Source organism: Rhinolophus sinicus, linkage group LG10 (assembly GCF_036562045.2).
Source record: "Rhinolophus sinicus isolate RSC01 linkage group LG10, ASM3656204v1, whole genome shotgun sequence".
Taxonomy (NCBI): Eukaryota; Metazoa; Chordata; class Mammalia; order Chiroptera; family Rhinolophidae; genus Rhinolophus; species Rhinolophus sinicus.
In genome coordinates, this window is record NC_133759.1 from 15,470,105 (window position 1) to 15,495,030 (window position 24,926).

The 24,926-nt window shown below is 36.8% G+C and overlaps 1 protein-coding gene across 25 annotated transcripts in view; it reads right to left on the bottom strand.

Annotated features, from left to right (window-relative positions):
- Positions 1-24,926, bottom strand: part of ARPP21 (cAMP regulated phosphoprotein 21) — a 422,242-nt gene that overhangs the window by 91,224 nt on the left and 306,092 nt on the right. For 10 of the 25 annotated variants that reach the window (XM_074312647.1, XM_074312643.1, XM_074312653.1 and 7 more), the window contains exons 2-9: positions 17,251-17,424; positions 15,290-15,456; positions 14,244-14,285; positions 13,362-13,451; positions 9,292-9,436; positions 7,777-7,855; positions 7,074-7,133; positions 6,172-6,312 (exon numbers count right to left, since the gene is read on the bottom strand). In XM_074312647.1, the coding sequence (XP_074168748.1) occupies positions 6,172-6,312; positions 7,074-7,133; positions 7,777-7,855; positions 9,292-9,436; positions 13,362-13,451; positions 14,244-14,285; positions 15,290-15,418 (686 nt within the window). In that variant the 5' untranslated portion in view covers positions 15,419-15,456; positions 17,251-17,424. The other 15 variants (XR_012489622.1, XR_012489621.1, XM_019727681.2 and 12 more) reach the window with 10 other exon arrangements.

Here is a 24,926-nt window from a genome sequence, read left to right on the forward strand (position 1 = left end):
TGGCGTTTGACCAATGTTAACAAAAAAGTTTTACTTTGAGTCTCATATTGATTAAAGGACCAGGTTGTCTGTTCAGTAAACAAAATTTGATGATTTTCCTAAGAGCAATGCAATTCTTAGGCTTCTGATCTTAGACTTCAAGTCAGACGGTTTTCAAGGCTATTTGTATAAAAAAATGTGGAGTAAATTTGCCATGTTTAAAAATGATAGGATGTTAACCAACCACTCGTGGGTTTCCAAGAGGCACTTGGTCTTCTTCAGAGGATTATTAAGCAAGCATCCACCTCAGGATGCCACTCACTCACGGTACTACTCACACTCCCAGCCAAAGGAAAAGAAAGAGAACAAATGTGGGAGGAAATCATGGAAATTTTAGTTTGTTTTGTTGTGGTAGAACTGCAATTAATCACCTGCAGGGAGTGGAATGCCTAAGGGTCAAAAACCAGTGATTCTCATTTTAAACCTTTGCCTCTCCAGGAAACTCAGCAGAACAGATGTCTTTGACTCTGATATACTGACGTGCACGCCCCTTTGGGTCTGCCCACTGAGACAGTGGAGGGTCCCACAATCCTGCCTCTTAGTGCAGTCATTACGCATCACATCAAAAACTCAGTAAAGCCAACTGGGCTCAACTGTTTCACTTAGAGAGAAGCCTAACTTAGTACTAGAGCACATTTTCATGGTGCCTGTGATGTACCAAATACCAGCTTTGTTAATCATCCTTCCTGGAACAAACAAACAAGCAAAGCACTGGAGTCATTAATACCACTCATCATTCCAGGCAAATACCCAGGTCCACACTTCTCAGGAACTAAGGCATTGTGTTCCTGAGCACTGGACTTCCAAGGTGTCACCCCAAACCTTTGCCTTTAGGCCACTATTCTCCTTGCACGGTTTCTGTGGCCTGTAACCATTCTCCTTCAGTGGATTTGCTCTTTCCTTTCTTTGCTCTGTACCTTTAGAGTAGGGGATTTGAGGCAATGATAGTGGGTGGATGTGAAAGACAAAAGAAAAAATATTCAAGAGATGACAACCTTTTAACATGAAAATTATCTGGGACTAGTTAAACAGTCACTCTGACACATGCCAAGACAGTCAGGCGCACATGGGTCTTTGCCTGTGACTGATCTTGGCCCCCTGAAAAACACTTGTGCAAGTAGACACTTTGTAGTCTCCAAATAATATACCCCAAGCCTATATCCTTGCTCTAGAATGAAGAAAAAGAGAAGGAGGTGGGGAAAAAAATGGAATAAAAGAACAACCAGCTAACCTCACAGAAAAATAAGCAACAGAGATCAGAAAGAGAGACAAAGAGAAGAGCAAAACTTCTTATATAAAAACAGACACTTATATTTGTAGCATTTAAATAGCACAGACTTTAATACCTCTACCCCAGATTTCCAAGATGCTCATTTGGTGTCACCACCTAATATGACAGCTACCAAAGAATTCCAACAGAAAACATTGAAAAATTCTAGAAAATCCAACATATTTCTAACAATATATGGAGGAAAGAGAGCTGGAACTAAAGGTTGAAAAACATAGCTCAAAACTTCATTATTTCAAGAACAACAACAACAAAAAGCAGCAAATTCTAATGAGAGGTGTCCCTAGTCATGAAGATTGGATTTGTGGACCAATAGGTGTGCTGCGAGGCTTTGGGTCACGTTCATTCACCTGTTTGTACCCTGGCTAGCTCCTAGAACCAACAAGCTTGCAGTGTTGCAGGGGTAAAGTGACTTGCCTGAGCTAATTCTCTAAAATGCATCAGTTTGCTGTGATGAAGGCACCTTCTTTGAATACCTCCCACATAAGCACGACAGTTACTTCCTGCTTTCTCTGGACTATTATATCCTTAACCCGACCCCATGCTCTTGTGGCTATGGCGCAACACCTTGGATTTGGACAATTGGGTTCCTTATAGCAATAATTTTGGAATGACACAATGAATAGGTTCTTCTATGCTTCATCTTCTACACTGACATTAGTGATAAATGTAGCTTTTTCATTTCAAGAAAGAAAAAAGACTGAAATGGAATAAAGCAAGGTTCAAATTGAATGGATATCACCCCCTCCCAAATATCACCTCTTGTAACGGCGTTAAACACAGAAAATCAAGCAAGAACTATCAAAGAGTAGCGAATATCTGTTATTTACTGATACCACTGAGTTAATCTGCAATCATATCTTTTTGTCAATTGTTGTTCCTTATCAGACAACAAAAGACTTAATAGAGTTGAAATTCCCTACCCATCCAAAGAGTCTTCTTGAAGATTTTGCTCAAGATGTTCTGGATGTTTTTGCTTTAAAGAGAATTAGATTGTTTAAGAAAAATTTTCTTGGCATTTGACACACTGGTTTCGATCCCAGCCATGCTAATCACTGCTTCTCTGAAAATCCAAAATTGAACCTAAATTTGTGCATCATTTTCTTCTTCTGTAAAATGAGGCTCTAATTACTTAGGTTGTAAGTATGCTTTTAGGATGAAATCAAGTAACATGCATGAAATAAGAGGGAAAGTGTTCAGTGCAATGAATAAACAATAGGTAATGTTATATGTAAGAGATTATATCACTTAACTAACTGAAAAGTCTGTCCACAGACAGAGTTTTTCCATCATGAAAGTACAAATATAACTGAGGATATTAGAGAAAATACTGGAGGTGAGTGCAGTACATATATGTATGTATATACAGAGGGTGCCAAAAAATGTATACACATTCTAAGAAAGGAAAAAAACTGTATTAAAATTGCAATACTCAATATATACTGATACCAAAAGATGAATACAAGTAATGTTTAACTTCTGCTATTACAAGAGGTGCTCAAAGTGGTTACCATCAGCATAATTTTAATCCAGTCTTTTCCTTTATTAAAATGTGTATACATTTTTTTTGGTACCCTCTGTATAATCCTCCCAATGTGTCATCATGATTTAAATATTTTGAACTTCATGTGAAACTATTTTCTCTCCATGCAAAACTTAATATTCTCAAGTCACAACCTACAATTACTTGAACTGCCTACACTCTAGAAATACAGGGATTGTGGGAAATAAACCCCGGTCAACATGTAGCTGATAGGCGTCCATGTCAGAGGGTCACTTTATATGCCAATGCAGTGTCATTGAGAAAGGAAAATTAAAAATTACATGAAAAAGTGCTTTCTCTCCCTCATCCCTTTATTTTATTTTTGTAACCCTCCACCCATATGTTTCTGCATCCTCCATCTACATTGTTCTGCATTTCTCCCAGGCTACAATGACATTTAAAATATGCATTTTTATGTATTTGATTGGAGTAGCATTCATTAAACTCTATACATTGAAAAGGTATTCCCAAAACACAAGACCCACGAGGAGCCATCTGAGGAATTTCCATCTCAGCCTCCCTCCTTTATATATATGGACATTTCCATCCAAAAAAATATGTAAATTAATATGGTCCCAACAACCTTCATGTGTCAATGGCACTGCTAGCACAACTCTTGAAATTTGCAGGGAACCAAAGAAAACCAAGACACCTAGGACTTAAATAGAATATTCTGAAGAGAACATTCCATTTTGAGCTTCGACTCCAAAAGAACATGGCAACAGACCTTTAATATCAAATGTAGAACAACACTTCTCCTTTTCTAAAACTGCTAACAGTGATCCAGGTCCTGTAAATATGACTTGTTACTATTTGAAAAAGGATAATTAATTCATCCTTTTCTTTTGTCCTAAAAGATAACAGCCCTCACACCCTACCCAGCAAGAGCCACTCAAATAGAGGGTGGTCAGAAACGTGGTTGAAATGAACAGTTAGGACTTGCCAGCTATCAATTGAACATTATTAAGCTCTACTTTTCAGAAAACACCTGGAACATCTATGACATACAGTTATTTGCCTTTTGGTTTAGGCATGATTTGACTCACAGAGCGGGGGCTAAAGGATGGTGTGCAAGAGCAGAAACAAAGCAGAGACCAAGCCAGCCCAGGCTTTCCATTGTAGCCACCTCACCTGAGGGTGTTCTTTGCACAAGCTCTTTTTGCTCTTCCTGAAGGCACAAACATGTGGGGTCTATTTGAAATTGGCCATAACATTTTTGAAAAGCTGCTGCTCCCCTGGAAGTGAAGTGAAGAAGTCTAATAATGTGATAACATGATGCCTGTACTAGCCAAGCTCAGTCGCAGAAATTAGAAGGCTTAAAAGTTTGAAGGGACCAACTGTATTCTCTAGTGGTACCTGGAAACTTGCAACTACCACAAGGATTTAGAGAAGAGCTGACTAATAGGACTTTCGGAAATAATGGGAATGTTCTATGTATGATCTGTCTAACATGAGCATTTGAAATGTGGCTAGCCTGACTGAGGAACTCAAGTTGACATTTTATTTATATTTAATTAATTTAAATTGAAATGGAAATAACCATATGCAGCTGGTGGCTACTGTATTGGAAAGAACACATACAGAGCGGTCACTCAACATTTACCAAGAATCTTCCCACAATGCTCAATTTTCTCAAGAACTATTCTATGAGAAAACAGGTCTCAAACACTGGTACAACTATGCATGACTATGTGACTGTAAAATTAGTGTGCGTCAAAAATTAAAGCACTATCTCTACTAACAATCTACTTGATCTACGGGCTTTTCCACTTGTTACGGCCTTATACAGAAAGAAGGAAAAAAGAGGTTAAAAAGAAATAGTCAATTGCTTGCCTATTTTACAATCAGTGTGCTCCGGCATTGTGGAATCTTAAAGTCATGGAAAAACTCGAATGGAGAATTAGCAACAACAATAGCAATAACTAGAAATATTTGATGGAAAGTGAAGATGTGAAAGATTAAAGGACAGTGACTTTTCATTCCTACTACTGTTCAAAAGAGGAGGCACATGTGCCAACCATCAGGTAAAGCAGAAAGCTGCTAAATTTTAAAATTTATTTGCCAGCACAATAGAATACATCCACAAGACCCAATAATTCTGAAGCTTCGAGGGCTCTTAAACATTATGCACTTCAAACCCTCCTGCAGATAAATAAGTCATTTGAAGCCTAGAGAAGTGAAGTGTTCAGTGTCCCTGAGATAATAGCCAAGGCAGGTCCCAGATCTCCGTTTGTGTTCTCTCCACTGTGACCTTCACTCTAGTGCTGCTGAACAGACTGAGCCTTGAGTAGAGAAAGAGCCTCATCTCCATCCCTACTTGTCCCAAACTCTGGTGAGCAGAAAATAAAGAGTGGTTTAACCATGCTGCTCTGCTTGACACAAAAGTTCCCTTCACTAAAACAGAATTCCTAAAACCTATGCAATTTACACAATTTACCAAGCACACTGTGGGACAGGAAACTGTAATTCACAAATGTTTTCAGAGAATGCCTCACATAGGGACTGTTTTCCCATTTAACATGTATTTTGCTATAGAAGTAGCTCACTCTACACTCACAAGGTACACGGGTTCAAGAGACAGAGCTCCAAATTTCCAAAACAAATCACGACGTAGCTTATGCTTTCGGCGACTCAATGGGACCATGACAAGATACCAAGATAGAAAGAAGCAAAACAAGTATTTTAAGGACCAAAACAACCACCTGCTTTTAGAGCTAGAACTTAGATATCATTTAGTTCAAAATGCTCATTTTATAAGTGAAAAAAAAACTGAGATGGCAGATTTCAAATGACTTATTTCAGGTCACACAACTAGTAAGTAAAAGAATTGGGTCTTAGAGGCAGGATTTCTGTGTCCAGGTTTGACGCTTTTTGTTACTCTAGAAACCACAATAAGATGAATGTTTACAAACCAGAAAAGGAAAGAAACAGACAATTATCCTGCGTACATCATCGTTGTTTTACAATGTCTGTTATTTTTAATTTGAGCTATATTTTGACCTAAAACGTTCATGGTTTTGTTTGTAATCACACGGAGTACAGATGGAAGAAAATAAATTATGTTTCAGGAGCTATGTTAAAGATCAGGGAATAAATCCACTTTATTGCCTGAATTTTGTAAACTTGCCTGGTCCTCAGATAATCTTCTACAGATAAATGCCACCCTACTGCTGATAAGAGCAAGAGGTAAATAACACTGCACATTTTAAATGTCATGTACTTTGAATTTTACACTGTGCTCTTATAAATGAACCCATAAGAGAAAAAGAAAATGCTAAGTAAATACGGTGATAAGGCTTACATTCTTGTGCTGTTGGTCTTGTTGATGATCACAGATTTTCCTGTTTGATCCACGTTGTGATCCAGCCCAAAGTAAGCTGCCACTCGATGGACAAGCATCCTCTGATAGGATGACATCTGAGGGAACTTTTTATAATGATTACTGAAAGAAAGTTAAAAAAAACACACACACACAAAAAAACAAAAAACAAAAAACAAACAAACTGTGGAATCAGCATTTTTGTTTCTGGATTGATAAGACATGTTACAGGTACACACACAATATCATTTCTCTTTCATTCAAACCACTAAACCCATTTCATCTCTGGCATCACTTAATGTTCTCATTTACAGAGAAATTTTCCACTTATAGATTTATTCAGTAAGCTACAATAAATATCTTTGTTTTGTAGTTGCACATTACTCTCACCAAAGATAACTTAATGTCTTTTGGAAAGTATTCTATTTAGTCCATGATACCTTAACGGAGCCAGGCACAGGACAAATGATATGACATAATATGTGACTGCAGATGCCTATCTGGAGATGCGTCATTACACGGTTTACACTGAAAGCAGCGCAATTATTTCCAGGCATAACTGACTGCAGCCAGCTGGAGCCCATTAAAAAACTATAATAAAAATGAAAAGGGTCGCTTCTTGTTATAGCTACTCTATGCTAATCAGTAGCCCCCTGTTTATAGCCATTTTGTCAGGAATTTAACAAGCAGAAGCACACATGGTCCAAACAACAATTCTCATTAGTATATAGCTCCTAAATCCAATAGAATCTTCATTTAACAAATCAGCAAACGTATTAAATAATGTTTTATCTATCCCTAAATCTTTCCAGAATGAATAATTAAACCCAAATACCAATCTACGACGTATCATATAAATTAACCAGCATTGCAATTTCACATACTTGTTGTCACCAATGAAATCAATAATTTCCTGCTCCATTTTCAAGAGTATCATCCTGTCCCTGCAAAATAAATGTTAAAATGTAAAGGTTTTATGGACTTCCCATTCCCAAAGACCTAAAAAGTCCATTTGGATGTACGGAAAAGATGGTTTTCATGTATGTGACTACAAACCTGCATCCAACTCTTCTCTGGAATATGCTGTCCAATACACATGGTTTGATTCTACATAAAATTGTTTCTCATCTCATTTGTTAAGAATTTTATCATATTAAAACTTTTGTAGTTTTAACGTTAATCAGGATATGCATGGCATTAGGCCCATAAAACACATCAAGTAAATTGCATATTTTAAATTAATAGGCAACTAGAACAAAGTAAAGCCCAATTAGATGGTTCTATAACTGCATTTAATGCATAATTGGTTTATTTGATACTGATTTTTTTTCTCCTTTACCAGTATCTCTTTGTGACTAGCAAAACAGAATTTGTTAACTATAATTTATTCACTGGGTAACTACCGAGGAATCAAGACTATCTATAAACACTAAACATGCAAACTATTAACAGAAATGAGAAAATACAAGAGATAATTTAAGACATCTGTACTTTACAACTCCCTACTTAGAGTGTTCGGATTAATGACTTTGATTGTAATATTCCACTTCACTCTTCTAAAAATAAGAGGTGTATTTAATAATTTACCTGGAATTATTCTTTAATGTGTTAATCAGAAACTCATGTAAGTCTATGCCTGTAGAATCCGTATATTCTTGGCTGCAATCTGAAACAAATAGCAGGATGGAGTTGTCAGGAATGATGGTGGGGAGGTGGGGTAGAAAAGGTTTTCCCAACCTTTCCCATTTCCCTCCTGCTCAGGTAAATTTTAGGTGAAGCTATTGGTATGAAAGATACATATTTCAAAACTAGCAATCTGACAGTATAATATCAGAATGAAAATCAGATTCAGGGATTGGGAACACCCAATAGAGGCTGAGTGTGAAAAGATCCAACTGTCATAGGAGGGTAAGTGGGCACAGTCTGGGTGGGTGGTGGGTGGAGTCAAATATCACATGTTCATTCTGTATTTTAAATCATCAAGGGCACAACCCCCACATGTCAAGTACTCTCAATGGACAGAGAGCGCTCTTCAGAGTTTGAGATCCCAGGGAAACCTTTTTCTCTTAAAGCAGAGGAGGCAAAAAAAAATCAAAGTTCTGTGCTAAGACTATCTAAATATTAATCAGTACAAAACATAGGAGGACACTAAATATTCCCAAATCTTTCAAATCTTCTGATGCTGGCTAAAGCTTAATTTCTAAAACCATTTTAGGAACCGGTATTTCTTTACTCTTGTATACACATTGGGTTTTAGATATTCAGCAGCAAAGACACTTATTATAAGCAGATACGAGGTTATAGAGCATATTAGAACTAATTATCATTCCTCAGCTGATTGGATGCCCTAGTCTTTCTCAGTTATTGAAGGGAAAAAAAAAGTCTACTGCAAAGCTATTTATTCATGGCACTCTTCATTTCAACTTAACTTAGTTTTGTTTTCTTTTTCTTTTTTTCTTTTAGTTTTGTACAATTACATGTATGGCAACAATTTGAAAAATCTGGATTTTAGGTTTGCAGTTTTAGAAGCAATGACTTTTTTTGGGAAAACGTCATTGAAGTAGAAGTCTGTATATTGTAAGCGAGATATTATGTGGCAGTATATGGGTTGCAGAGACCAAATTCATTTGTGCCAGGCAAACTGTTGTGTGTATTTCATTGACATTGACACATCCATCTGTGGTTTGGGGATGACATCACTTATGGACTAAGAATTGCTAATCCACTGTCTTTTAATAATAAACATGAAAGTTAAGATATAAAACTGTGTACCATTTCCCATCAATCCAAATTAATGGGACTAATAAACCTGAATCAAGAGCAGATTTATATTCACTGCTTTGTACACATTCATCTTTGAAAATAGGAGATTCAAATGAAAATCCAACAAAATATGTGATCTTAAAAATAACCTTTCTGGCTACATAAATAATGACGCCATCAACGGGGGAAAAAATCAATTTCACATCTTTTACACACGCACACACAAACACAAAATTAGATGCGGTTTGGTGGAAGGTGAATATGTGTGTAAATCTAGACTGTATTCTGCGACTCTGTGTGCCCAAATTGAATAAGTTAAGGAAACATTTTCACATTCACCTTTTGATAACATTCTGATCTTGGGTTTTTCAGAGGATTTATCTTTGTTTTTATCCTTTTCTTTTTCTCTTTCAGAGTCATCTTTCCTAGATTTATCATCCTCTTGCAGGCTGGGAAAACTGGAAAGCTGTAAATGAATTGATTCCTGTTGGGGAAAAAATATAATAATTTAGGGCCAGATTTAATAATCTCTGTCTGGTTTCCATTTTGCATAGAGGTTATTAAGTACAGGAAAATGAAAGCCAGGTGCAGATTTTTTTTTCTTAAATGGTAAAAAATTAAACCTGTCAGAAAAATAATTGCCCTTTAAGGTGAATTAAACTTCAGAAGTCAATGGGAGGTCATGAGAAACATCCAGTACTAAAACTTTGCCTCATGAATATTAAATTTCAGCAAGTTACTTTCTAGTATATCGCAACTCTTATTTTCTCTACAGGTTTATTTTTAAACACCAGGAAAAAATTCTTGATCGGTAAGCCTGCATGACAGCCACTGTCATGTCTCAAAAAAAGAGAGGCTTCTACATTTCTTTTCTATAATTCCTTATAAGAAGAAATTGGCACAAACACAAACAGACATAGATTACGAATCACAGACATAAAGGCCTTAATAGTCAATTTACAATAAAAAGTCTATTTTAGAACTGTATCAACAATGATTTTTACTGCAAAGAAAAACCAGGCTATATAATTACAGGAATCTTAGGTATAGATTATTATCATACATTGTTTACAAATGCCATTAATAAAACATCATATATATAGTTGCAATAAGCATTGCCTTTTAGAAAAGGTACAGAGCAGAATTATATTTTCCACCAATTATATACAAATATTTAATATTATTTTAATTTTAGTATCAGTTAATCATTTCCAAAATGTAAGATTCTCTTGAACTGACGCTTGATATAAGAGTGACCATTTATAGTATTGGGTCTGAATCCACTTTTATGTTTATTTATTTTGCACCGAAAATGAATCATTTTGTATTAACTCGTATATAAGCCATTTGGTTGAGAGCATGTTCACTGTTTTGAAGAAGAATGAGCCAAATTATGTTTTTCAGTTTTATGAAAAACCTATGCTATGATTAAAACTATGACAAATTAGCCAACATTAAGCCCACTTGTTCTTATGTAAGAGATCATTTGATGGGAAAGCTTTCTTTCACTAGTGACATTAAAATTTATGATGTAGGGAAAAAAATATTTCCAGTGACTAATAGTGTTTCTCACTGAAAACTAAACTAGTGTTCATCTACATGTGACTAAATTGATGCTTGTAAATCCCCAAACTATAGCCCATCTGGGATTCAAAACGGTTCTTGGTAAACCTGGCTAAATCTAACAAGCATAAAATAAAAGTCCTCCAAAGCCAAGTTTCTTTTTTGGGGGAGGGGCTGCATTGTGAATTGCTGGGTGAAATAAAAAGTCACCATGGTTGGAAAGACACATGATATACAGGATGAACTGAAACACGTTCTCATGTTAAAGATTTAGTCATAGCAGATTTCCTGACTTTCACATGTTTATCTTGGCGATGAATATATACTAAATATGTAAAACTGACTGTAATTTGATTATAGGACCTTTTATCATTTGATTTGGGACAGAAATGTCTTAGTCTGCAAATGTTCAGGCAGATTTTAGGGTTATGATTTGCTTCTACTTGCTATGGAAACAGCTGGAACATTTCTCGCTCAGAAGATAGGGCAAGGGGTGCAGAAGAATCAATTCGACAGTTGATCAGGAGAAACAGAGTGCCAGGCCATGGAAGTGGTCTCATTGCTTCTTCAAAACTGATTGAACTATCTAGCCTCTGTAAGTTTGAATCTAAAATCAAAGAAGCTTGGAAATGTAAATGCAAGAGCAGAGGCTATCATCTTCAAAAAAATGGACAAACTCATGCCATGTGTTGACAAATACTATACTTAGAAAAATGCCTATCTGTTCTATACATACATACACATTATGGTGTTGAAATAACACACAAAAGTGCTATAGAGTTGGTAAAAAACAATCTGTTATTTTTTAATATTTTTATTGATATGCTCAATAATAAAATACAGGTGTTAATAAATACATTGGTACAGGATAAGTTTATATCCAACAACAGTAAAAGAATGATTCAAATTGCAGTAATACACTGATAGGTAAAGAGTAAAACATTAGAAAAGCAAAACTCCTTTAACTGAAGGACAGACTGAACCATCAGCTATGGGTCTGAGATCAAGTAATACAGGTAGCAAAAGTTTTTCCCACACAGGAAAATGAAGGCAATTTTCCAAATACTGTGAATATACAAACATCGGGGAAGCAATACAATCCATACACTGTATACTTCTGCCAGTGTTCTCTGGGATTCAGATCTCACACTTTGTAAGTGCCAGTGGTACCTAATGAAGGCTGTGCATATAAACTTAAAGGTCTGCTTCTTTATTCTCTAAAAGAGTCGTAGCATGGCCACTTGCTTATGTGTGTGTCTGGGTATTTTCTAGGAGTCCCCCCTGCTCCCACCACCCCTCGGGCAGTCCAAAGAGAAGCTTGCAGCTCTAATTCTCTCCTACAAAGCTAGTCTTGGTTACTGAGCTTGGAACCGGCAGGAACAAAGCACCGTTTGCATCTTATTTCTCTGCACCAATTGGATGGAGAAACTAGACTTAGGTCCAGGGACGGGCACTATGATACAGATGATCTCTTAAAAAATTTCCTCCTGGTACTTTGTCAAATGGGATAAAAAACAGATGACATCTATCAAGGCTGTCCTTCTCTGCCTGGCATTAGGAGTGGGGGAACAACTGGGGCATTCCTTCTCCCAGAGTCTGTCATTCTGCAGAGTTAACATAGGTCGTGTGCAGTACCTTATAAGCCTTCCGTCAACGTTGAATAATACCAGCCGTGATAGTCATGATTCCCCCTTTTCAATCTCCATTAAAAATAGAAGCACAAACAAAATGCTGAAGAAAAGCCACACAGTTCTCAGAACCCAAGGAAAAGAAAGCTTGTGTATGAGACGTAGTGGTGGCTACTGAAAGGTAGCCTGTCCACGCCTTACGACATGAGTGGCATGTTAAGAAAATGAGGCTAGGAAAAAAAATGCTCTCAGGATGAAACCTATAAGGGATTTATTTTTGGTCCTTTTAAAGAAAGTGCTCTCAATGCGCTCTGTATCCATGAGGAGAATTTAAAGTATTTCAATTAAAGTACAGAGAGAAAAGCAAAACAAGACCAAACAAAAATAATGATATCTTAATCAATTTTCCTTCCCCTGGGCTCAGATAAATCATTTTACTTTAGCCTTGACTGCTCTCAGCCTCTGATAAAAGAAGGGAAATATCAACAGCAAGACTATTTTAATAAAAACTAATATGATGCCTAAAAGGCAAACAAAAATAAGGATGATGTGAAGTTTCCCATTTTGTCACGAAAGGGTTTTGTTGGTATTTGAATTTTTAGAGCCTAATAGTCTTGCTGTAAGGAGCAAAAATAAGTGTAAGAATATACAGCAATATATTAACAATATTAACTTAAATTCACCATCAGCTCAGATTCATGTCTGAACAATTTTTCCAGTATTGAGAATTCTCCACCCAAAGGCCATTAAAAGTGCTCCTCCAAAGCTCAATGCACCTTTTTTCACTATTTCTAAAGTTTCATAAGAGCCAGGGTTGTGTTTCTTATAGGCAAATGCATTTTGGGGAGGGGAGAGGTAACAATCTCCCGTAGGGAGGAGATGGGACACTTAGAACTATATTTGGTTCAGTCTTATCAAGAGAGAGCCTTTGAGGAAATTCAGCTCTACCGGGCTTACTTTTTAAGTTTTAATCTAAATTCTTTTGAATTCCTTTCCATTTGCAGTTTTCAGAGGGTCTGGAAAAAAACAAACGTGACACTCTGTGACAAACTGTTACACTAGTTTCCAATGTCTTATAAACAGAGGATGAAGCCAGACAATGATTTCTTTCTTTCACTATTTCTTTCTCCCCCAAGACACTGTCTAATGCCAAATTCATACCCATGCATACAAAGGTGGACCCCGTTCATGCAAGTCATGATAGTAACGGGGGTGTACCTGATCCTGCAGACTTTCACCTCCAGGTCTGGCCGAGGATTCTTCACAGACAGCAAGGCTGCGAGTCAGTTTACCTTTTCCTGCTCCTGACTGGGAAGGGGAAAAAAAAAGAGGAAAGGAAAAGAAAATAAAGAAAACAAACAGAAAGCCTTCTCGGGCCATCAAATCATCTCCACCTTCACACGACATCCCCAAATTAGATTTTAAAACTGAGTTTCAAGCCAGCCGCTCAGTGCTAGCTACCTCGGCAGCGCAAACCATCAGACCCCTGTGTGGATGTGGACAAAGGTGAGGGGGGATGTGAATGGATGAATTTAAGAAACCCTTTCAGCACAGGGTGCTCATCACATTGGAAACATACGAAGGATGAATTGCTGTCATTTCATGAAAATATCAGAAGAAAAAGATGACAAAAAAAAAAAAAAAGTCTACTAAAACTAAGTTTGGGATGGATTTGACTAAGATGCTTTAAAAAGGGGAAGAATGTGTTCCAAACACCAGCAGCTGTGTGCTTCAAGGCAGAAATCAACTGGGGAGACTAAAGCATTCACTCCAAATTTTGTTTAAAATGAAAACAAAACAAGCAGCCAGGTGTTTTGTAATGCACTGTCAAATCTGTACATGTGCAAATGGGATCGAATATATACACGTGCAGCTATGTGGACCCTACATGCTCCAATGAAAGAGCATACAGAGCGAGAAAGGAAGACAGATGTGATGTGAACACGGCCCCATTAAAAGCAGACAGCACCAGTACAGCCAATGTCCATCACAACATCTACATACAGCCATCTGACTTGTTGGCACATCCTATAACTCAGATGGGAAATATGGAATCGATATCTGTGATATCGGGCCTACAAAGAATATCCAGAACCCTACCTTTGACTTTCTTCTCTCTTGATTCTGAGCTGCCAGCCGCCTCTGTATGTCAGAAATAAAATAAAGCAAAATAAAACAAACAAACAAACCAAAAAAACAACAACAAATAGTACATGAACACCAGAGAGAGAGACACAGAGAGTAAAATGTGTCACTATAGTCAAGAAATCAACAGAAACAGCAAAGTGTATTATAAGCACTCTTTCCCTCACTCCCCCAAACTTTTGATCATTTATTTAACTTTTAGCTCTCTCTCTCCTTATGGCAGCTATTGGAGAGGGGAAAAACAGACCTTGATGGCTTTGGGCCATTAAGTGGTTATCTGCTCTTGCTCACTGGTATGTAAAAAGAGTTAACACTTTTGTAGTTTCATTCAAAGAAAATCCATACAGGCTATTTGCAAAAACAGTTTGTTTTCCCTCTACAGAATCTCCTTCTCTCATAACTCATGGTGTATTTAATAATGTCACTTTTTCAGTATGGTCAGTCATTCCCAGTGTCCCACCTTCCCACTTTTGTGTTTCTCTCTCTCTCTCTCTCTCACAGAATTGTAGGGCTTAGGCCTGTTTGTTAACAAGATTTGAACCTTAGCCTCTCCATGAAGATCAAGCGAGCTCACGTCTTGGATTTTTCTTAGTCCGGCATGAGCTGGGTCTTCATCTTGCTATAGAGTAGCAAATCCATTTTTAAAATTCTGCTAGCCTAAAGCTGCCTCGGAAGAAGCCCTCCACAAACTCCTTCAGGTGGTCTAGAAATTAGTATGGGGTGCAGTACTAATACTGGAAATTAGATGCTGTGTGCAAATTCAGTCATTCAATACATCCTTTGGATATTTTTCATTTCAAGGGACATTTTCGAGGATGGTTTGTCAAAAAAAGTAATAACAGGGAAAGGAGAGGATTAACTTTATGGGTTTTCTATTCATTTTACTAGTCAAACTCGCTTTTTAAAAAAAAAATAAATAAATAAAACGAACCTTCAAAGTAGTCTAAAAATGAAAGGAACTGTACACAATGGTATGAGAAACAGTCATTTTCCAGACTCACCTGCAGTTCCAGCTTCTCCTCTTCATCCAGACTTTCCGATTTAACAATACCATTCTCTGGAGTGGCCCTTTCCTGCTCAGTCCCGCCTTCCTCCACTATCGCCTGATTCAGGTCCCCTTGCTCAGACATTCTCTCGGAAGCAAATTAAAATAGCAACGTTGGATGCCCTACGAGGTTAAGATGTTAGAAAACAAAGTCAGTACCGACTGAAGTAGTTACTATTGTTCTTGAGATATTTCATTTCTCCCTTTATAGTCACATTCACATGAGAGGCTCAGGCATCCCTGCCAATTTTATACAACAGGAGAATAAAACAAGATCACATCAAGTACCCAAGGCAAACGCAAGAGGCAGAGTCGGTGGCCCTAACCACACCCTCGCCACACACATACACATACACTTGTGAATACACCTTGCCATCAAAATGGGTCAACAAATGTTAAACGGAGACACATAACTCCCACACATCTAACAGTCCCTGTGCCCGACTAAAGTAGAGAAACAAAAGAAAAGCAAAAGACAGTCTTTCTTTAACTCTGGAACAGATGCCCCTCCACTGCTGAGTCGAGAGCTGGTGTTGGTGTTCTGTGGCACCTCTCAGATGACTCAAAAATTATTTGCAAGTTTTAACTGTAGACGTGCTTTTCTGTGTATAAGGAACACAGTACATTCAACTAGGGGGCAAAAAATCAATTTAGGAGATAGGAATTCAATTACAAATATGGATCTAAATTTGGCAATAAACCTTTCAGGGCCAACATTTTCAGGCTGCAAACTGACAGCTAGTTTATTAAAAGTGCAAGGCCTCTTCCCAGTTCCTGTCAGTTCCTGGCGCTGCCCAGGTCCTGCAGAAGGAAGAGTCTGGCAGGCAGCTCTAATGAAGCTATCCCAACTGAACTCCGCTACTCCACAGACACTAGAAGTGGCTTTTCCACGATAAAACCTGTTATTTATTTATCTCTCCCCCTACTGCCATAAAGCTCCTGATGGGTCCCCTTTTGATGTGCTGTCAAATGAGGCCCATGAATAATTTAGCATTTACTTTCTCCTCCATATTTTTAAGATGTGAGAAACAAAAATAAATAAGGAGGAAAGAAAGAAAAAGAGAGAAAAAAAAGAAAGAAAGAAAAAAGGAGAAAAGAAGAAAGAAAAGAAAGAAAGAAAGAAATAGAATGAAAGAAAAAAGAGAGAAAAAGAAGACATTGTAGGCTAGAAAGTCAGTTTTTTCCACAAAAATTCCCAAGCAATGATGGTTCTGTTTCTGTTCCTATTTCTCACAGTGATGATTCGTATTGGATAAATCCCAATTTGACCACTGTTTCTTTGGGAGTGTTTAATTACCATTTACTAATTCAGTAACTTACTTCTAACTGGATATAGGAAGTATGAGAAAAATCTAAAACACAGCAATTTCTCTTGTAAATTTGCTAAAATCTACCGTGACAGAACACATGGTGTCTAATGATATCTTTAAAAAACACAGGATCCTTTGGCAAAGGATTGTGGGAATGTAAATGAAAAGTTTTCTTAAAGGATGGTGGTTTGAGTCTGTGAGTGACCAGGGACCAAGGCTTTTAGGTTTAGGGAGGTTTCAGGCTATTCCATCCAGTGCATTCTGACAGATTTCTCTTCTTTCAGTGACACTGAATATGGGTGTAGATAACAAAAGAAAAAGTTCCGTTTCCCGATGGCAAACAGCTTCTTTCTCAATGTAGGGTAGGGGGTGGAGATGGGACTCCTGTTGCCTTAACTTGTTTGCAGAGCATTTCAATAACACACAGATTTAAAATGGAATGAACAAATTGAGTTCAGTTTTACAAACTATAAGCCAGTTGGGTCCCTGATACAGACTCTGTCTGTTTGGGTTACACTTAATGAAATGTTCTATGCAAACAGGCACATTTATATAATAATAATAAAGAGATACAGACGAAATGACAGCCAGACAATGAGACTTTTACCTTTGGTGCAGAATTCCTGCTGTAGGTCTTGGCCACTTACTAGCGGCTTCTGTCGTTCTACACGGGGAAAATCCACACAAGTGATCAGAGACAACTGGAGTCCCATGTCCCCATTAACAGTTCGGAATGCCCATGTCCATGCGATTCCCTTACACAGTTTGACACATCGTCAACCTGAAAAAAAGACGAAAAGTCAACAATAATAATTGCAATAATCATGGTAGGGTGAAGGACGAAAGAAATAAGACCGGATTTCTAAAACTAATGACCAGCTTCCAGCAAAATCACGTTCACAGCTTGATCCAGCTCCACCTGTCTCAAGCTGCCTGCTTCTTCTCTAATGAAGGCTACAGCCGGCTGTTCAAGTCAGAACGGCACCCACGCAAGAAGCTAAAATTAACAATTGCATTATGCACCGAAGATTACTCACTTCAATTTTAACCTTTTTTAGAGAAATCTCGCACTTTATATTACAAAAAAAAAAAAAAACAAGCTTGTGTGTTTGCCTCAATGAGAATACAGATCACCTATGAGCAAATATCTTGCCTCCTTTCTAAACCAAAGCCTTTGTCTTAATTATAGATTCATATAATAATACAATATACCTTAATGCTGTTTCCATGATTCCTTTCTTTATGCAAGTTATCCTAGTGAAATGTATTTAAATATTTTGATTTAATGAAGCATTATCTACAAAAGAAAAAAACAAAACAAAACCAAAAACAAAAAAAAGGACAAGAAAGAGAATGTTTACAGTGGCATGACTGAGAGAGCTCTTTCCTCTCCACTTACAGTTTGGGAAGAAGCATTCCTAATATTCTTGTTGCACAATGAGCACAGTCTATCTAGACCCCCTCCCTCCCCAGGAGGACTGCCACCGCCAGCTGGGCATTCTGTTTGACAGCGAAGACACACTGTCAGAGGGATTCAGCAGATTTGCAAACTTTGAGCCTGTTGAAAACAATCCACGCTACAATGTGCACTTTTCTTTTCTCACAACTCCTACGGAGCAGAGGCAAAGACAGCTTGAATGTAAACATAGAGACCCATCCCTAATACCATTTGCCAAAACCAAGCTGTATCTTTCTCCTTTCGCTGCAATTCCAACCCTGTTGCCCACCTGCTACATCCAACAGCATGCACACCGCATCCATCATATATTCATCTTTGCAAACACTGACTGCATCTCAGTTATTTAGTCTGAAGTTTAGAAACCCTCTCTGCTTCCCTCACAGCCCCCCTCCCAAGATTAAATGAGCACAGCTGGTTCGTCACCGGATTTTACTGCAGCTATATTAACAACATATTGGGTTACAACACCATTTGTTGTGCAAGGGAAAAACGACTTTTGAAAATGCAATCACTTATGCAATCAATAATTTCTAGCTTTATTCATGTTTTATTATAATAGATAATTTGGCTTTAAAATATGTTTCTTTTGTTGCTAGAAATGATGTAGCTATCGAGAGAAAAGCAAACATGCATTTAGGACAAAAAAAACTGAATCACTAATACACCGTAATTTTAATTTTTCAATTTTGACCAGTTTCTCCATGGCTACTACGACTAACACTCAATAATAAATAAAAGTCAACATGTCTTAAAATTACAATCTGTTTAAATAACCAGCCATTATCTAACATGTCTTAGAATAGGCACTAGTAAAGGCACTAGTAATTACCAAATGCTTTTTGGATTCTGTTTTCTTTTTTCCCAAAGAAAATGACGTTGTCAACGATCATCACAACCTTTTTGTCTCCTTTTCCTGATACTCATCTTTGTACACTGGCCTTTAATCCAAAAGGTGAATGGCAATGCAGTTTTCAAATCTAAACCTGGTCGCATTATTCCAGCCCCAGTAGGTGGATGCAAGAGGTAATTCTCTCCATGAAGAAAGAGAAAAAAACAAACTGATATCCAGTTAACCAACTCAAAGCGCGAACAGCCTGAATAGATGTGTGCACGTAATTACCAGGACACGTTTTGAAATAGCACTGAGCTCTAAAGCCAGCGAGGTATTATTCTTGCATGCCTGAATCATAAAGTCATCATCTACCAAGATAAAAGTGAATATGGGCATATGGGAATGAGCAGAGAGGAACATATGGATCACAAATATTTTTGTAACTGATTAAAATTGTTCTCTTTGCTAAGAAAGCAGTGCCAGGAAATCAACCCTACTCCAGCTTTCTGTTCACCAAACTAACCTGACTCTTCCATTTCCATTTATTCTTAATCTATTCCAATTTCTCCTATTTTCACAAAGAAGCAAAACTATGTTTAACAAGTACCTTTTATCCAACCTTTAGTTAATAGATATTTTGGCCAAGTTTCAATTGCTATAGTTGGAGGGGTGGAGGGAGAAAGAGGAGACTCTACACAGATGTACAAAATAAAAGTTGCTGCAGTTCTTTCAGTGAAAATACTTTAGCCATAATACAGGATAGCAGTTAGCAAAGGCAGTTAATCGCTTGCAAAACAAGCTATAGGAAATTGATGAACAGTGCTGTCAGCAATTTACAATAAGGAAAATAATTATCATCTCACCTTATACTTTTGTTGTTTCTTATTTATTCAGCTTAGAGTTGAAAATAGTAGCAATTATGGGATTTCAGGGATGAGAAAGAGAAAGAGAGGAGAAAGACACAATGCAAAATACTAAATACTCTGTTTTTCATCAGCACCAACCAAAATACGCGTGTCCGAATTGTGTGTGTGTGTGTTACAGATATTAATCACTGCTCTATCATGTGGAGAAAGAAAATTAGGACCTGATTCAAATTCCAGCAATTATTTAGTTCTCAGGGGACAGTTAAAATGGGAAATGAAAGTTGAAATCTACTAGCAAGTTGGGCGGGTCACTTTATTACTCACTTTCTTCACAATCTTTTTACTGAAAATTAACTCAGGATGACTAACATTATCCCACATCAGGATAGGTACTTGATGGAGAAACAACACAATCAAGAATACTTACTTGAATGACTAAAATGTTTCTCCCATATGTACTGTTCCTTTTTTTTTTTAAATTTTTTATCGCAGTGCTGCAAATGCAAGCCATTCACAAATTGTGGTGAATTAGTGATTTGTCATTTGCTGCATATGGAATTTAAAAGCTGCAACACCTTATAAACCCAAGGCATATCCTATTCTCAACACAGTTATCCTGTTAAAGTTTTTAAAAATACTATGAATATGTAAGATTAAATTAAAAGAGTAAAAATAAGAAAATTAGTGGAATGTAATTTTTTCAGAAATGAGAGCAACCATAGCATGAACAGAATGTACAGTCTAATATCTTCAGCAAGTTTGAAAATTTACCCAGGTGACAAAAAAACATCAATAAGAAATTTTCAAACAAATTTAATTTCCCAAAGGAAATGTTCGTCTTCAATACATGTACAAGAAACACTCAACCAGGAACTCTACCTTTTAATTAAATTCTTTTTGGTCAACCCAATGCATAGGCATTCTGGAAGATTCCTGAGTCACCCATGCAAATGCCAAAATTACCAGACAACTGTGTTGAAGGAAGCACCCAGCAGGATATTTGAAAAAAGGAATTTTCATATTAGGGTCTTAGGGGATAGAAATATTTTACATGAATATTTTTATTTGAGCTTTAAAAGCTAAGCAATTTATAAACATATAGTAGTTCATATGTAGAATATCAATTTTTCTTCTCTAACCATTATTGTAAACTGGACACAAACATAACCGACATCTACATTTAGCAGAATCACAGTAATGGAAACAGCTGATGTCAAAACTTTGAGCACAAGAACAGCCCCACAATAATCACAAGTGCTTTTAAAACAAAGACAGGTCTGATCTCAACAGAAACATCCAAAAGATAAAGGCCAATGTTTCAATTCCTGTAACAAGTCTTTATGGAACCTCTACTATGTTCAAAGATATTCTACATTATGACATGATATTCAGGTCAACTAATACAATCTCTATAAAACCTTCTTTTTTCCCCCCTAAAAATTAATAAAAGTTAAATACTTCTAATGGGTCCACATGAGAAATTAAAAAAAATGGATTAAAAAATGTTATCTTTACCATCCTCTTTTTTATTTTTCATGAACTAGAAAATAAAGATGACTTCTGCTTTTATAATTCTTCCATGTTTTCTGTGTATCTCAAAGACAGGAATATATAAACTTGGGAGAGGTATGTAATGCACTGGATCCTAGATAAATATTTGGATATCCCCATAGAATGAACTAATTGGTGAAAGTAATAAAGTGAAATGTAGCAGGGGTTGGTATAAGATCTTACATTTGGGCTCCAAAACACAAAAAATGTTGTATCACTTTCAGCTTAGACAAAAGAAGACTTAGGAAGGACAGAATAGCTATTTCCAAATGCTTAAAGCATATTCAGGGAAAGAGAATTTGACCTTGCTTGGTATAGTTACAAAAGTTAGAATTAGGGGAAAAAAAGAACCTGCTTTTTTAAACATAGAACTACCATATGACCCAGTAATTCCACTCTAGATATATATCCAAAATAATTGAAAGCAGTCAAACAGATGTTTATATACTGATGTTTATAGCAGCATTATTCATAATGACCTAAGGTGAAAACAACCCAAGTGTCCATCAACAGAAGAATTGATAAACAAAATATGGTATAAACATACAATGGAATATTATTAAGCCATTAAAAGGGAATGAAATTCTGATAGGTGTTATGACATGGATGGACTTTGAAAACATTATGTTTCGCAAAATAATCCAAAAACAGAAGAACAAATATTGTATGATTCCACTTACATGAGACATGTAAAATAGGCAAATTCATTAAGACAAAAAGTAAAATAGAGCTTAGCAGGAGCTGGAGGTAGACAGGAAAGGAGTTATTGTTGAAATGGTACAGAGTTATTGTTGAGGATGATGAAAAAGTTGTGCTTATAGATGTGGTGATGGTTACATAACATTGTGAATGTATTTAATGCCACTAAAGTGTACACTTGTGAATGGCTAATATGATAAATATCATATTATGTATATTTTACCACAACAGAAAAGAACCTAAAATAATATTTTTTTCTCCCTGAATATGATATAAATCAAGAGTAAACAAATTAATACACATACAAACAGATCAAAGGCATAAAATGATAGTACTACTTAACAAAATTTCCCCTGGTAATACATTCATATAAAGACAAGTTCTGTGCATGTAACCTGCCCAGGTTTGTACTTTAATAGGCACAAAACAAATGGGACCTTCCGTATACTCATCATCATTTTAGTAGTTTAGTCTTTGGCAAAATAAGCTTTGCTATTTAACCATGCAATGTGGACACTGCAATGAATTAAAGGATTAGGATGTGATGGTCAGAGAACCTTCCACTACACTTCTCCCCAAGTCAGGGCATGCATGACCAACATGTTCTCATCCACAAAAGGTAACAGACGCCATTGCTAACTGAAAAAGACCACTGTCATTTTTAATGGCCAAAGCTTACTCTGGGTGCAGTCTTGCTGCACTATAAACATCAATGTCAATAAACTGGGTGAGAGAGCCGAATGTAATGGAGAAGCTGATCAGCAGCTTTGTCCCATCCCTGGCCCAGTTTTTGGTGTAGTTTTTTATTGCAGGTAAGGAGAATCTGCAATGAAATTAGTGCCACGGAGCACAGGGCCCATGGCACTGCTACCATGTTACAAAATAATCCAAATAATCTGAGAAAACATTGAGGATCATTTTGGTTTGACTGTGTGTCCACTGTGAATAATTCCATGATTTTTAAATAGCCTCAATTTTCATAACCCATGAAGGCTAATCACTACCTTCTCTTTCCTACCTCATTCTATCAAGAGTCTAGGCATGATTTTTCCATACACAGAGTAGTATCATCGACCTCCAGGCTGGTGCAAACTTAAAAAATATATGTATGTGCGAGTACCTAGAGAACTATAGCATTGCAAAGAACCTTGAAATCAGCGTGTCTAGCTGACATAAAGTCCAGTGACTTGTACAAGGTCACTGCCATAGAGTGACAGAGCTGGGTCAAAAACCTTTTCATTTAGACTGGGGATCAGAGCTATTTTTAATACACTATATTCCTCTACTGACTGCTCTCCTAGAAACCTAGACCAGGCTCACCTTTCCTAAGTAAGTAATTCCCAGGACTTTGCAAGACAGCTCTACACATTGGTTTTCACTCGACCGCTATCTTCTGTCCTCTTTCAGGAGCCAGGAAATACTGCACAGACACTGCACAAATATACCTTCTGATGATGGTATGTGTGTTTCTTCTCTGATTTTATCTTAAAAATCGGATGGACACATTTGGTTTTCTAGACATTGTGCTTGGTCTTTCTCTTTGAAAATCCTGAAAGCCCATAAGCTATAACTATCAGGATGACCTAAAGTTATCTGCTAGCTATATGTACAATTTCTTCCTTCTACTGTGAGAACTCATAGTACACATCTTTCCAGGGGTCACACAGGAAGTCACATTCCTAAAAGATTCCCAGATAAAGTGTACACAGGGTTTGCAGAAAGGCATTGCAATTTTTTTCATGTGGAACAATTAGGATCTATACTGGTGCCAGAATACATGTAATATTTAGAAATGTGTGTCGCCCTACTCTTCAAGCAAAATGCCAGGATCTCAAATGAAGAGTTCTCTTGTCATTTCAACTGTAACTAAACAAATTTTCCAGGAATTTAAATAACACTGCTGGCATCTTGCTGGTAATGATTCCATATAACTTTCTAAAACAAAAATGTTCTGAAAGAGTTAGATATTCCAGGAACCCCACTGAATTACATATTTATTGTAAATATTCCCCTCCATATCACTGTATTCTGACCTCCTGCAACAAGCAACACTATTTTTAGGTATGGGAGGGATAAGTAACTGAAATAATAATTTTGCTTGAGTATTATTAATCTCACTGATGCTACAACTTCTACATTCTAAATTCAGTTCAATTCATTTCAAAGAATATTTTTAAATGTCCTTTTGATAGAGACACCACAAATATAAGCCATTATTTATTTTCAATTATTGATATTGGAGACACCATGTAATGGAATGAGGATTTATCACAAAATACATATTTTCAACTCTGTTTTAAAGGATTAAAAGTTATAAAAACCCATCATGAAGAGCAAAGGCATTTCAAAAAAAAAATTAATTCAGCATTTCTGACATGAACTCTTTCCTCCTTCATTCTTACAAGAAGTGGAAGAAACATCTGTCATTTCAAAAACAATGAAACTTAAATGTGATGCTGTTATAGGTGGTAGAGTGGGAGCTAAATGCTTGAATTATTAAAACCTTTCTTGCAGAAGAGAAGAAAGGAAGAGACATTTAGACGAAATGAATAAAAGTGAAGATAAATTGATAAATTATTACTCTGTCAGGTTTTTGAAATGGTGAAAAAAATTGTTTTTTTCCCATATGTAAATCAGGGAAATAAGAGGTTTCCATTGCTACGGTGTCTTTGTTTTCCCTTATGTCAATGCTTCGTATTTGGTGCCATAGCATATGAATATTTCATGCCTTAATGTTGCCTTTTCAGAATTACTATTAGCAATCATTACTAAACCTAATCAAGAGGAATCAACATTGACGTTTAAATGACCCACCCACGACCTCAACTCTGCTTCCCACCTACCCCCCCCCCCCAACAGCAGAAGAATGAAAGATT